The sequence below is a fragment of the Myxine glutinosa genome, chromosome 4 (assembly GCF_964187855.1).
Source record: "Myxine glutinosa chromosome 4, kmMyxGlut1.1, whole genome shotgun sequence".
Taxonomy (NCBI): domain Eukaryota; kingdom Metazoa; phylum Chordata; class Myxini; order Myxiniformes; family Myxinidae; genus Myxine; species Myxine glutinosa.
In genome coordinates, this window is record NC_136264.1 from 56,715,183 (window position 1) to 56,730,547 (window position 15,365).

A 15,365-nucleotide genomic window follows, 5' to 3' on the forward strand; every position below is an offset into this window, starting at 1 on the left:
AATTCCATCTGGGTCCACAACGATTTGTCCCACTTCATCCTTCAAGCAACTCACCCCCATCACATCACACCTCTTTCGCTATCTGCTTTGCAATACTGAATACCGCTCTCTGACTCTCTACCAAATCCAAGCGTTCTCTGAACATTTTCCTACATGCCTCCTGTGCCTTTGCTACCTCTTTCTTTGCAGCCTTCTTGGCTGCCTTATAATTTTCATGCTCTGCCTTTTCTGCCCCCATACCCTTTGCCTTCTGCCACTCCTTGAACTTCTTCCTCTTCTCGTCAATCTTCTTTCCAACTTCATCATCCCACCACCATGTTTCCGAGTGCCTCGGTGGTCCTTTTGTCCATCCACATATCTCACCAACGGCTCCCAACAGACTATCTTTCATCGACATCCAACCACGTTCAAGCTCAACCACATCATCCTCGACCCTACTCAGCCTCTCTTTTAATGCCTCCCTTACTGTCACCTCTTTCAACCTCCACACCATTCTCGGTTGGTACTTCACCCGCCGAGCCCTCCTCGCACCTTTCACCCTTATGTCGCAGACAACCAAGTGGTGCTGTGAAACAGCCTCCTCCCCCGGGATCACCTTTGTGTCCCGGCGTTGCCCCATATCTCGCCTACGCACCAGCAGGTAGTCAACGGTTGTCGTTGACCCACCTCACATGTATGTAACAAGCTTATTATCCTCTTTCTGGAACTGAGTATTACAAATCAACAAATCGGCTCCATCAGCAAACTCCAAAATCCTTTCACCTTCTCCATTTCTCACACCATATCCGTAACCCCCATGAACTCCCTCAAAACCGTCCATATTCCTTCCCACATGTCCATTTATGTCTCCTACCACAACAACTTCATTTTTCACGTTTTCCATCAGCTTCTCTATCACACACCAGAACTTGTCCTTCTCTTCATTGCTCCGATCAACCTGTGGAGCATATCCCGAGATGACGTTCACCAAGAGCTTTCCAATCATTTTCACCATCATCAACCTTTCACTCACTCTTGTCACACTCACCACACTGTCGACAAACTCTTCAGAAAACAGGACACCAACACCATTCATGCCTTCTGGGCACCCTTGCCACACAAACTTGTATTTCTGTCCCTGCCTACCCTTCACCATTCTCACACCACTTCCCTTCCATCTCGTCTCCTGCACACAACATATGTCCACTCTTCTTCTGACCATTACTTACACCACTTCTGATCTCCCTGTCATTGTCCCTACATTCCATGTCCCAAACCTCAGAAACCGATCTCCATGTTGGGCATCAAGACGTTTCGGCGTTGTTAATGGAGTGATTTCCACCCTTGCTTCAATCGGGTTCCCCACCTTGAGTTTTGACGAGAGGGAGTGGGGTCCCCCACGGGGTACTTCGGGCTGTACCCTGCCCATATGTAGTTGTAATTGTCATGGTTCTCTTTTTTGAGGCAATTTTTTTTTATGGCCGGATGCCCTTCCCGACGCCAACCCTTTTAGTCGCCTCTTATGACACGCAGGGATACGGTGGATCTTTTCTAAACCGGGGTACACACCGGGTGGTCTGACGAGATGAAAATTTAACTATTTTCTTTGAATGAAAAGCGCTATGTTTGGTGGAAACCGAGCAAAGCTCATCACCCATCTAACACCATCCATACTGTGAAGCATGGTGGTGGCAGCCTCATGCTATGGGAATGCTTTTGTTTAGTGGCAGGGACTGGGAGACTTGTAAGGATAGAGGGAGCAATGAATGGAGCCAAATATAGGCAAATCCTTGAGGAGAACCTGCCTCGGAGTGTAAAAGACATTAGACTGTGGCAAAGATTTTTATTCCAGCCGGACAATGACCCCAAGCATACAACCAAAGCAACACTGGAATGGCTTCAGATCTAGAATGTGAAAATCCTCGAGTGGCCCAGCCTCAGCCTCGACTTAAATTCATATGAACACAGCGTGTTCATATGATGCTCATTTTATTCAATGTCCAAATTTAATGTGATCCATGTCGACTAAATTAGAGCAAATTATTTAATCGGTCACTACAATGGAGAGATTTTATTGAGAAAAGCATCTGGGGATAACGATTCATGAGACCATAAAACCACCCAACCATGTTGCGCACTTCGTAAAAAGGCAAATCAGATTTTGGACATGATCTATAACGTCCAAATGCGAAACCCCTGTGCTTCCACGTCCTTGAAGTTTCTCGTCAGGCCATTGCAAGATTATGAAGTCCAGCATGAATCCCATATTATAAAGATGTAGGTCTATTGGCACAAGAGAGAGAATAGCTTTGCAATGCATGCCCCCTACCATGTTTCAGTTCAATATGTTGAAGGGTAAAGGGGAAAAGTCAGGATAAACTGACATGTATATGCGATGTTTTACAAGTTTTAAAAAGGCATAACTCCGTGAAAGATTGGTGAAATGTCCTGAAACTTGTACTTGTTCTGTAACTTTTAATAATAAAGCAATGTCCCATGTTTTAGTTTAATACTTTAAAGGTTATGGGAAAAGTTCATAAAACCACAGGTGAGACGGACAGAGAACAAACCTATAGTCCCCTTTGGGTAGGGGACAGATAAAGTGCTTTAAAATACACCATCAATGGCGTTAAACTTCCGGATATTTAAGGCGTGGCCTGTAGGGCAACGCCGTCTGGAACAGTGTATGTATGGCCCTCGCAAACATCCATCAATCATAGCTGAGAATCTGGTCATTGACAGGAGGATAGTAGGTCCTCCACTCAGCAGATCCAAGCCAGGCTACGCCGTTGTTAGGCTCTCCGGCTTGTTTTTTATTCTACAATCTTTAAAAAAAAAAATCAATTTAATTACATACTTGAGCACTGTAGAACACAAATTGCCTTTTTGGCACTTTCATAAGCTTTTGTTTAGCAGTACTTGAACAAAATATTATGACATTTTACATCATCTCAACCAATCAAATTTGCTGCTTGCAGACCCCAAACTCTGTCCTTTTTTTTTTTCTCAAGACTGGGGGGTATTTCAACGTGGGGTAAAAATTGATTGGACATGATTGGCATTGCACGTGTTTAAATGGGTATTGGACCGTTTTTTGTCCCCCGTCGCACAGCGTAGCGAAAGGGGGACTATGGCTTTCCCCTCCGTCCATGCGTGCGTGTTTGCGTGCGTAAGCGAAGGACCGCATTCGAATTTGGTGTGTGGGTGCAACCCACGTCAAAATCCAAGATGGCCGCGGCCATGTATGTCTGATGCCATGTATGTCTTAACCTTGTGAGAGGAATATCTTGAAAAATAAGCGAAGTACCAACTTCTAATCTGGTGTGGGTGTATCTAGGCATAAGGAAGAACGCTATTGAAAATTGGGTCGCCACGTCAAAATCCAAGATGGCCGCCGCCATGTATGTCTGAACCTTGTGAGATGAATATCTTGAAAACTAAGCGAAATACCAACTTCTAATTTGGTGTGTGGGTGTATCTCGGCATAAGGAAGAACGCTATTGTAAATTGGGTCGCCACGTCAAAATCTAAGATGGCCGCCACCATATATATGTCTGCAACTTGTGAGCGTAATATCTTGAAAAATAAGCAAAGTACCAACTTCTAATCTGGTGTTTGGGTGTATCTCGGCACAAGGAAGAACGCTATTGTAAATTGGGTCGCCACGTCAAAATACAAGATGGCCGCCACCATATATATGTCTGAACCTTGTGAGCGAAATATCATATCATAGCATGTTTTCTGCGTCTTCCACTTTGTCAACTCACATCACTTCACCGACGGGGGACCTAGGCGTAACGCTTGTTTTCTTTTCTTCTTAACACTGCAGACGACATGACGCTGTGGCTGGAAGCTGATGTTTGATTGGTCAATACATTTCACTGCATCGGCAATTGTCGGAAACTGCTGCACACACACTACACCATGCTGCGCAATCATCAATGATAACCCGTCGTAAAAGTTGAACATGTTAAACTTTTACGATTGTCACCGACACACTTGGAAAAACTAGTTGATTGTCTCATCAACTACTGCAAGTGTCACCGGGGTATATAAGATTACATTAGATTTGACAATGAATGATCTGTAGTGGTTTATCTGCATACAGATGGACACACACAGAGACTAATTACAATAGCCTCTCATCTCTTAAAGTGCAGGTGAAGCTAACTATGAGTAAAGTTTGTGCGGCTTGTTCTTTTGCATAAACAAGCCACATTTTGTCGTGCCTTTTGAGATATACCTGTTTCCTGCTCAGAGGTGTAATTGTGTTGGCATCATGCGTTGTCCTTGATTGTTTTGTAGCGAGCTCCTCGTCCTCATAACCATCTTTTATATCTAGAATGACATTTTTCAAATGTTAAGGCTTAGTATATTTATACTACAGGCATCGGAATTAGAAAATGGTTGACTTGGTACAGCTCGTAACAAGGGTTCCTATTGAGTCATGACAACTGAATGACTACAAAACAGGCTGACCAAAAAAATGTAATTAACGGGCTTGGCTGACTTTAGCATGATAACAGTAACATGACATGTCAGTGATCCTTCGAGGTTGTGTGATATTTGGTCATACTTCATACCATTCATCCCAATAGTCATGGTTTCAAAAGGTTCAGAGTCCTGATGTTTCTGAATATTATTAAGCAATTTATCACAACCGAATCTTTTAAAATGCCTGAACAGTGGTTAAATTATATCTACTTGGGAGTGAAGGCAGTGTTTCCACACACATATTTCTCTCTTCACCGATGAACGCAACTACCGAAGCCAGCAAGTGAATAAAAGTTTTGTTCACTTTTGATATTTGAAGATCTAGTGAGTTGTAAACTAGTGACCGTCTATATTCCATACTTTCCCAGTATCATGACTTGCTTGTTCCTTTATAACTTTATATAGTACAACAGAACTTTCCAGTTTCTTTCTGGCAGACAAGCACATGTTCAATCAACTATACATTTTCGTCATATAAAAACTCTCCAGGAAGCAGTCCTTTCGGCATCACCTTTTAGTCTTTCTCCATGCCATTCTGGAACCTCACCCTCATATGACAATCCTTACCTGTGCGGATAACCTTTCCAGAGCAGCGCAGGGTCCACACGATAAATTGAACCACTTGCTTCCTCAAGCAATACATAAAATAATTTCATCGCTGACTAGTTTCACAGAATCTCCGTCTCGTCAACTAAACCAACAATTACTCTCCGAGCCCCTGAAAAACGTGTATCCAACTACCACCCAACAACTCGCCCTAAAAATTCCACAATACTTGCAATCGCACATGACCCCCACACGACCTTCACTCAGCAGGTACAACCAACGATAGCTGAAGTCGACCAAAAACTACAAAAAGTAATAATCGATACCAATTTTGTTCAACAAGAATAATCCCCTAACCACAGTTTCTAAACGGTTCCTCTGAACCACTATCAACTATGCCAGCCCAAGTTCGGCACTACCATATCCAAATCAAAATGCGTTAAAACTGCAAATAATACGAAACAAAGCAATCTGAATCATGACAGGCTGCTACTTGTCCAATCATGCACCCTGTCAGATACAAAGATCTCACCAGCAACGTACTATACCATATTTTCAAATGTGCTACTTCCACCTTCAAACACATCTCGGAAAACGTTTCACAATCTCATCACCACCATTGTTTTGCAACAGCACAAAAATAAAATGCTCAAAGAACCACACATTCATCCATCTGAACAAACCTTCCTGTGCTTCTCCAGAGTAACATTACCTTGACTTTGTTCCGGTTACCACCCCACACTTTCAAAACCTATCAACGCAAACTCTATCCATCTCAGGAGCTGTTCTGCTCATGCTGTCACCTTGAAATTGTACACCACTTTATTAAAACTTGTCCTCAACTTGGACAACACAGAGAACTATTCAACACATTTTCTCCACTCGATCTCTGTGGGAATCTGTCTGGTCAGATTTGCCAGCTTCCTTGGGGCTGTGTGCTGCTAATGAAGGCTTCCGATTATGAAGATTATAATGATGAACTTTCCACTCATAAAACTTGCAGCATTTACCTCTAGATTTGTCAATGTTTAAGATTTATTTGCTGCAACCTGAGGGGGTAGTACTTGTATAAAGTTGCAGAGTTAAAAAAAAAAAATTGCAGTTATTTTTTTCTAAGATAACCTTGTTTTGATGCAGGAAGTTTTTCACCAGTTTTTGATTTGTACTCATTATTTTGTAAATTTTAGTTTACTTGTTTATCTTGCCCTGAGGTGCAGCTTTCTACTTTTAAACAAAATTTCTAAAAAGTCCTTTGTTATGAAACTATTTTATTTTTAGAACATGTGTAATAGAATCCCATGAGTATAATTTTAAACAAAGCACTATAGTCTAGTAGGAAGACTAGGTCCCCCTGCACCCCCCGGAGATATACTTCTAATCAGTGTTTCTAGATTGGAAAAAATGTGTAGAAAATGACTAGCTATGGCCCCAAGCTGAAAAAATGTCCCACATACCATTTTTATGCAAATTACTGCTGCAAATTTTATGCAAAATTATGCAAATTTTATGCAAATTTTTGATGAGGAGTAGAGTTGAGGGGTCTTTGAGGGCTTCATCGAGGTGCTCTCGGTTGCAAGACTGGGTCATTCTGAGAAGCACAGCAGGGTCAGAGATCATGATGTTCTCCTCCTCAGTGAATCTCTCCATCAACAGCCTCTCCATTGCCTCACACACTGTTTTGAGGCAAAAGAGGGACTTTGCGTAGGCCTTTCCACTGAGAACACCTTTGAGAGATCCACTTGTTACTAGTTGTGCCTCAAAGAGAATCTCTGCATATCCAGAACCACGCATCTTGTGTCCAGTGAGCATCCCGATGTAGTTCATGGATGTGTGGAAGGGTCCAATCGTTACTACATGACTAGCAAATTCATTTGGCCAGCGCCAGATGATGGGAAGGGCTTTCATGCAGACACCCAGATCAAATGTATTCAGGACCCATCTCTGACCCACCTCAGCAGTTGCTGCCTCGGAACGCTTCAGTAGCTCACGAACAACTGCGTTGTCTGTGATCGGTCTGTGCCTGGTGCCTGCATGGCATGGCAATGGCCTGCAGCCTGTGCCTGGGCTAGGGGGTTTCACCTCTGCAACTGGTTCTCCCCCACCCAGCAAATCAACAGTCGACTACTGCACGCCTATCCACCAACCGATCACAGACAACGCAGTTGTTCGTGAGCTACTGAAGCGTTCCGAGGCAGCAACTGCTGAGGTGGGTCAGAGATGGGTCCTGAATACATTTGATCTGGGTGTCTGCATGAAAGCCCTTCCCATCATCTGGCGCTGGCCAAATGAATTTGCTAGTCATGTAGTAACGATTGGACCCTTCCACACATCCATGAACTACATCGGGATGCTCACTGGACACAAGATGCGTGGTTCTGGATATGCAGAGATTCTCTTTGAGGCACAACTAGTAACAAGTGGATCTCTCAAAGGTGTTCTCAGTGGAAAGGCCTACGCAAAGTCCCTCTTTTGCCTCAAAACAGTGTGTGAGGCAATGGAGAGGCTGTTGATGGAGAGATTCACTGAGGAGGAGAACATCATGATCTCTGACCCTGCTGTGCTTCTCAGAATGACCCAGTCTTGCAACCGAGAGCACCTCGATGAAGCCCTCAAAGACCCCTCAACTCTACTCCTCATCAAAAATTTGCATAAAATTTGCATAATTTTGCATAAAATTTGCAGCAGTAATTTGCATAAAAATGGTATGTGGGACATTTTTTCAGCTTGGGGCCATAGCTAGTCATTTTCTACACATTTTTTCCAATCTAGAAACACTGATTAGAAGTATATCTCCGGGGGGTGCAGGGGGACCTAGTCTTCCTACTAGACTACTACTATATTGATATTGAATGTTTTATTTTGATTTTAAATTTAATTTTTCGTTTTTGTTTTCTTGCAGTAAAAAAGGTTTCTGTGTGCGCTCCTTTGGAACGGGCACGCACGTGAAGCTTCCTGGACCTTCTCCAGACAAGCCCAACATTTATGACTTCAAGACTACTTACGAGCAAATGTACCATGACCTCGAGTCAAAAGATAAAGAACTGTATCCATCTGTCATACCTGAACCCGTGTCAGATCGGGGTGTTCTGTTAACGATTTCGTTGATTTCCTTAAGTCCTTTGCTGCGGGTTTTTCTGGATAGTTTTTAACGCTTATTTCGTCCAAAGAGTATGAGCCATTTCGACTTTACAAGATTTTCTTGGTACAAGTAGCTTATGATAAATGGGTTCACAGACTTGCCTACCTTTACGCAAATTATTTTTAACTACAACTTTCTGTCTATGATGATCCATCATTTTGTGGAAAATGATGGTGCAATTTGGGAAAAAAGCACACACATAATTGATACCTGAATGAGTGACCGATTCGTTTTACAAAAGGTCCCAGAAATATAGATTTTTGACTTGCCACCTGAGATTAAGGTTACTATCAAAGTTGGACAGAACAGTAATTCCTCGTTTAACTTAGCAGATGCGTTCCTGAAAAGTACCATGTTAAACGAAATCACATTGTGCGAAAACAATTTTCCCATTAGAAATAATGTAAAAGGTGTGAGGGAGTGCGAGTTCTTTTTTCCAAATTTGCTTCGATTTTTTTTTTCAGCATTTGTACGGATTGTCCTTAATGTGGATTCGTTGAGACAGAGCGCATCTTGTGTCCACAGCACGTTCACCGTTTTAATATCGTTCTCGTACTTCTAATTTACCATCCAATGAAATATATTTCCTTTTTTTTTCTTCCTCATAGAAGCACTATTATCAATGGTTGGTCACTCACCACTTCTGATTTCAATGGATGGCATCAATAAATCCTGATAAAAAGTTATGATGGTCCAGGATGTCACACAGCAAGTTGGCATGGCAAATGACTGAGATGTGAGTTGTATTTTTTATGCTCAGCCAGTCATGCAGCGCAAGAAAGTTTCTCAGCTGCCACTCAGAAACTGCGTTATAACGGGCACTTTCTGTGTTTTGCGAAAAGTGTTCCCGAACAGAAAAACCATGTTATAGTGATATTGCGTTCTGTGAAATCGTGTTAAGCAAGTACTGTGTGTGCGCTAGTTGGAGACGCTGACGAGCCAAATGTTTTTGTTGTAATGTTCAGTGAGTTAAATCTTAAACAAAATATTAAATCTTGCACAGAGTGAAAAAAAACCCCAATGATATAAATTTTAATTTGGAGGTAGGCACGTCTCTGCTCATCTTGAATGTTTTGCAAATGAAAGTGGGGGAAATTTGGATTTTACATGGCTTTGGATGAACACTTTGTTTTAGCTATAGCCACGATTAATACAATTCTGATAACCGTTTGGAAAAACCAAGTATATTTGCCTAACGTATTACCTCTACAGGATTCTAAAAGGCGTTTCGAAGTAGTTGACTTTAGGAAGGGTCAACTCCAGGTAAGTTGTATAAAAACCTATGTGGTGATATTCTCTTTGGGTATGCGATTCATTTGCAACACCATATTTATTTGATTAATTTTGTTGACCTTTTTAAGGGTAGTTTATTTGGCAAAGAAATAAACATTAACCTGTAAAATTTACTCCGTTATTGTGCATGAATGAAAATTCAAACTTTTTGCCACTTTCTCACCAAGTGCTGCAGTGTGAAAATGGGTAAGAGTTGTCAGTTGGGAAAACTTTAAAATTATGATTATGTTTCTGTCTTTGTAAAGAATGCAGTCATTTGTTGACTGCCTGCATGCTCATTGCAAAGGTACCTGATATTTGAGCATCTTTTGGTGCAGTCTTGAGATTTTGTGAAGAATAAATTTGTTTGTCCTTTCAAGCTGGGATTGTTATATCCAGTTAAATACATTTTGTTTCAATTTTTGCAGCAACCACCAATTTTGAGACGAGCAGATGTGGTTGGATCTTCATACCCCATTGGATCGATTTCTTTATTTTTGCTGTTAGGCCTGCGGACTACTTCAGAACATTTAATGGAAATTTGAAAAACTATTTTGATAATTTTAGGTGATGGTAATTAAATGTTTGAGGCGAGGAAAAATAAACTACGTTACTGATTTCTGAGGCAGGATGGCTTGAAGACCTCAAGGTGACTATATTTTGGACCATCAGCGATGCATTGGAACAGGTTAACATTGTTTGGCAAAAAGGAAAATGCAATAGTTGCGCTCATGTAACAGCATTCATTAAATTGTATTTTGGACCTCCAGAAACACGACCTTTCTGATTAAACATTACTTCCGTTTTCCGTTGGAGTTTCATAATTTGGAAGCACCATGATTTCAAATCTCACAATGTAATGCAATTATTTTCGACAGGTTTATTTTTGAAACTACCCTTGTATTTACCAAAGCTCACTCTTTTAGATCGGACTAGATTCAGTGGTCTCGGTCTTCTTCTGCCTCCTTTATGGTTTTGCACCATCTGCTCTTGCGGTGCTTTGTACACCTCCTCCCAGGTTTCAACAGGGTGCATGGTGTCCTCCAACACCCCTGTCTGGTGAAACCCCCAAAACACAGAATAACTGCTTATCTCTACTCTTTCGTGCCTCTTTTTCCCTCACCTGTGGAACTAACTTCCACATACTCTTCAATCTTATTCTTCCCAACAGGTCCCACCAGGTCTTCAATACACCTGTTCACCACCGTCTCGGAACATCCCCTATCCAAAACCATGATCTTTTATACTCGTTAACCCTACCACCCCCCCCCCCCCCCCCCCCCAAGCCTACCTCCTTCCACAAATTTCCGTTTTTCCTTCCTGAGAGCCTGAGTATCCACCTTGTGTCATCCCATATCCCTTTCATCCCCACATCCCTCATTCCCCCTCACATCCCTCATTCCCCCCCAAGTCTTCCTCTATTTCGTCCCTCATCCCTGCTGTTATGCTTCCTTTTGTTCTGTTACAGCATGATCTGGTTGCTCTATGTTCCAGCTCCTTCATGAGCCAAGACTTTATATATATATATAAAAATTCCTTGTAAACAGCATAAAATCCATGCAGTTTTTGAGGCTTGAAAGTGGAAAATGGTTTTCCATAACTGCTAAAATATATTGAGAAGCATTTTGAAAGCAAGAAATAATTTGCATTCAAATCACTCAAATTTGACTTGTATTTTGTGTGCGTTTAAGTAGTCATTGCGTTTCAAGTTTAAAATTTATTTACTTAGCTCTCAAAACATCACCTCTTATGTACCCATTTCTGTTAGATTATTTGGAGGAGGATTGGAAACAAATAATTGTTCTGAGTATGGTTTTCTGATGTAAATATTTTTGTATGTTTATGTTAAAAAAATAATCGTGTCTGCATATTCAGGTAAGTTGCCTTTGTCACTACGAAATAGCATGCTACAAAACGAAGCACTACTTTGGTACTTTGAAAATACTGATGGGAGGAGGTGTTGAAAGTGAAGATGAAAGGGCATCCCAGATCTGCATCCGAATGAGAGGAATCTCAATGATGCACAATACAAATAGGTATCGAGTCGGGCAGGCGAGGGTGGTAGAGTGGTAAACTGTGCTTGTACATCTTTTTAGATAGATGTAAGTTCTGCCCTCCATATTGTTCACCAGGTGCCTGGCAGTGGCTTAAGCCCAAAGTTTGTGATGTGCTCTACAAAACCTTTGGAGTCATGATTAGATGTTGAAGTGATCCTGGTTGTTCGTATTTGGAAGCCAGCTTGTTGCTGTCTTAAAAGGTCCATAAAAAAGTCCAAGGTGGCTTGCTACTTCAAAGTGGGGTGGAAATGTTAGTGTATATATATATATATATATATATCCTTTTTTTTCAACTTTTAATTTGATTTTGATCAGGGAAATGTGAATCGTTTTCGCTCAGACGATACTGTTGGAGTTGACTGAGTCCATGGAGTGAGACAGATGAGTTTTATTAGCAGAGTTTGTCTCTTGAACTTCTTGGCCTCAACATCATCCATGCCCTTTCCTAAGCTGGCCTCCAAAGTCATTTGCAGACTGGGCATCCTCTGTCGATCCAATTATTTCCTTGCCCGTCGCTAAATGGAGTACTGCTCTCGCTGAGGGTGGTATTGTAGTATCAGATCTGTCTCCTGGATTCTGTGGCATATCAAGCTCAAAAGTATTGCAGTCTCCCATTATGAAGCTGAAGCACAGGGGATATGTTGCGCCCACATCGCAGGCATGGCAGTGGTCTTTCTATCTTCCAATAATTATCCCTCTGCTCTGTCCTTCAATCCTTCCTCTCTATTCCAGGATTTTTTTTTTTTTTTTTTTTTGTATACTGAATCGAGGCTCGTGAAAGAGCTAACATTTACTTCACAAACAAATCAACCAGACAAACAAAATATATAAAAAGAGGCAGCGGAAAACAAGATGGGGAGAGAAGGGGAAGCACACAAACACAACATTTGAGAGCAGGGAGATGTGTGGAAGGGAGAGGTGCTTGGGGGGAGGAGGCGTGGGAAGGGGGGGGGGGGGGGGAGAGGGAGAAGTATAAAACACAAGGACTTCCAGGACAGAAGTTGGTATTTCAAAAAAGTGGAATTGGGGTGAAATTAGCGGGGGTAGAAAAGATCAAGGTTTTGGATGGGGGAAGATAAGATATGGTGGTGAACAGCTGTTTTAAAGACCTGGAGGGTGGAGTGGGATTGAAGAGAGTGAGGGAGTTTGTTCCAGAGGCGGGAGAAAAGAGGAGTGAAGGTGAGCAGAGAGTCTTGATTTTGGCAGTTTGACCATAAGAGGGTTGGAGGCAGATCTTGTGCGACCTGTAGGAATATTTGCGGGACAGAGCCCAGAGAGAGCTGGGGGGGCAAGGCCAGAGAGGAGTCTGTAGAAGACGGAAAGACCACCAACCTGCCTGCGGTGAGTGAGTGAGAGGCCCTTGGAGTTAACTTCATCGCGGGAGATTCCAATGATTCTGAATGCTTTGGTTTCAACAGCGTGAAGACGAGCTAGGTGTGAGGCAGGAGCACCAGCCCAGAGGGGAGAGCAGTATTCCATTGAGCTGCGGATGAAAGCCTTGTATGTGGTGAGGAGCTCAGGTGTGCCAAAGAAGGACTTCGCACGACGGAGGATGCCCAGTCGGCGACTGGCTTTGGAGGCCAGATTTGAAATGTGGTTTTCCCAGGAAAGATCATGGCAGATAGTGAGACCCAAAAGCTTGAGTGACAGAACTTATTGGAGAGGATTATTCAGAAAGTGGATGGGAGGGTTGTGCAGTCGGTCTTTTCGGAGAGACATCGTAAGAGTGTGAGATTTGTCAGGATTGAAAGACATGTTCCACTTGTTTGCCCAGTCTGTGATTTTGTCCAGGTCTGCAGAGAGTGAGGAGGCTACAGACTGCCGATCTGAGGAATGAAGAATGGAGCGACAGAGAGTAGAGTCATCAGCAAAGAGATACAGAGGATTTTCAAGAGTCAGAGATCATTGATGAAGACCAGAAAAAGCACAGGGCCCAGAACACTGCCTTGTGGAACTCCAGCCTGAACAGGAAGAGGAGATGAGAGAAACCCATTCAGGGCCACACGTTGACTACGACTCGAGAGGAAGTCCGCCAGCCATGCGTGGAGATTTCCATGGATACCAAAAGAGGAGAGTTTGGTGAGCAGAGCGGGGTGCCAGACCGTATCGAAGGCACGTGATATGTCAAGGGAGACTGCTCTAATTTCCTGTTTGGCATTGAGGACCTCCATCCATTGTTGAGAAAGCAGAAGCAGCATGTCTAGAGTAGAGTGTCCAGGTCTGAAACCAAATTGATGATCAGAGATCAAGCCATTGGAGAAGAGGAAAGATTTCATATCTGAAGCAATGATGGATTCCATGACTTTGCTGATAATTGGGAGAAGGCTGATTGGTCTGTAGTTGCTGGGATCTGTTTTTACACCTTTTTTGTGCAAAGCGGTGATGTTGGCAGATTTCCAAGCAGATGGAAGATGACCTTGAGCAAAAGAGGGTGAAGAGAACAGAGAGAGGGAGTGAAAGAGCGGAAGAACAGGATTTTAGGACCCGTGGGCTGATGCAGTCAGGTCCAGTTGCAGAATCCGAGTCAAGGGTTGACAGAAACTTTTCCACCTTGTCAGGAGGAAAGCACACATAGTCCAGGAGCAGCTGGGTACAACTGGGTACGGTGGGTACAGAGAGGGATGGGTTTGGGACAAGATTTAGAGGCAAACACAGTGTTGAGGCATTCAGCTTTTTCACGTGCGGAGTCAGCCGTGTGGCCATTTGAGGTGAGGGAGGGGATGGAGGGGGAACAAACACCAGAAACAGATTTGACCAGACGCCACCAGGATTTGGAAGAGGGAGACAGATAAGAGAGTTCGGTCCTGAGAATGGAGAGATATTGTTTCCTGGCTCTCCTGAGGGTGGACACACTTGTTTCGGGCTTTGTGAAAGGAAATGAGATTTCCTTCCGTTGGATTTGCTTTCCAGGAGACGAAAGCAAGTTGTTTCTGTACAATAGCCTCACCACAAGATTCCGTGTACCATGGACGGGAGGAAGGGTATGACAACAGAAGACGAGGTGGGATAAATCTGTGCATGAGAGAGAGCAGTTTGCTTTGGAAGAATTCCCTGGAAGAATTTATGTCAGAGGCAGTAGAGATGGGAGACCAGTCCAGATGATTGATGGCTGCTTGAAGACCGTGCCAGTTGGCCTGAGTGAAATGCCAGACTCGTCGACGCTGAGGAGGTTCTCTGAGAATGGTCAGAGAGATGTCCACTTTAACAAGCACATGATCAGAAGAGCCGATTGGAGCAGAAGAAGAACAGCAGACATTTTCAGGGAAGTTAGTCATAACCAAGTCCAGAAGAGAAGATGCTCTGTTGACTGAAATCCGGGTCGGGAAATTGACAGATTGTGTCAGTCCCAGTGAGTTACAGAAGTCCTTTGCTGAAGAGCCATGGCTGGTGAGAGAGGTACCCAAACCCAGCCAACTGGCATGGTGACAGTTGAAATCACCACATATGAGGAAGAGAGAGTTGGGATGGGTAGATAGAAGGTGGTCCATATTCTCAGACAGCGAGATGTAGATGGAGTCATCACTGTTTGGTGGACGGTACAACACACATATGAACAAAAGGTGGGAGCGAAGGGGAAGCCGTAGCCAAAGGTATTCCTGGGGGTGAGGTGGAGGGAGGGCGAGTGAGGAAGATAGTTTTTTATAAAGATAGCAACCCCACCTCCAGGACGAGGCTCAGGTCTATCATACCGGAGGAGGGAGTAACCTGGGAGATATACCAAGGGATCAGAGGCATCATGAAGGAGGAAAGTTTCTGTTAAGCAGATCACGTCTGCTTTGTCAGAAGCAACCTGTATGGAGAGATCAGACAAGTTTGAGCGAAGGCCCCGGATGTTTGAGGTCCATACTGTTGAAGAGGAAGGGGGAGCATCGGATACA

The 15,365-nt window shown here is 43.2% G+C and overlaps 1 protein-coding gene across 1 annotated transcript in view; it reads left to right on the forward strand.

Moving 5' to 3' along the window:
- LOC137424658 (RNA polymerase II subunit A C-terminal domain phosphatase SSU72) overlaps window positions 1-15,365 on the forward strand; it is a 74,345-nt gene that overhangs the window by 36,312 nt on the left and 22,668 nt on the right. The window contains exon 2 of the mRNA XM_068112352.2: window positions 7,919-8,062. Coding sequence (XP_067968453.1) covers window positions 7,919-8,062 — 144 coding nt within the window. The remainder of the gene's footprint in view (window positions 1-7,918; window positions 8,063-15,365) is intronic.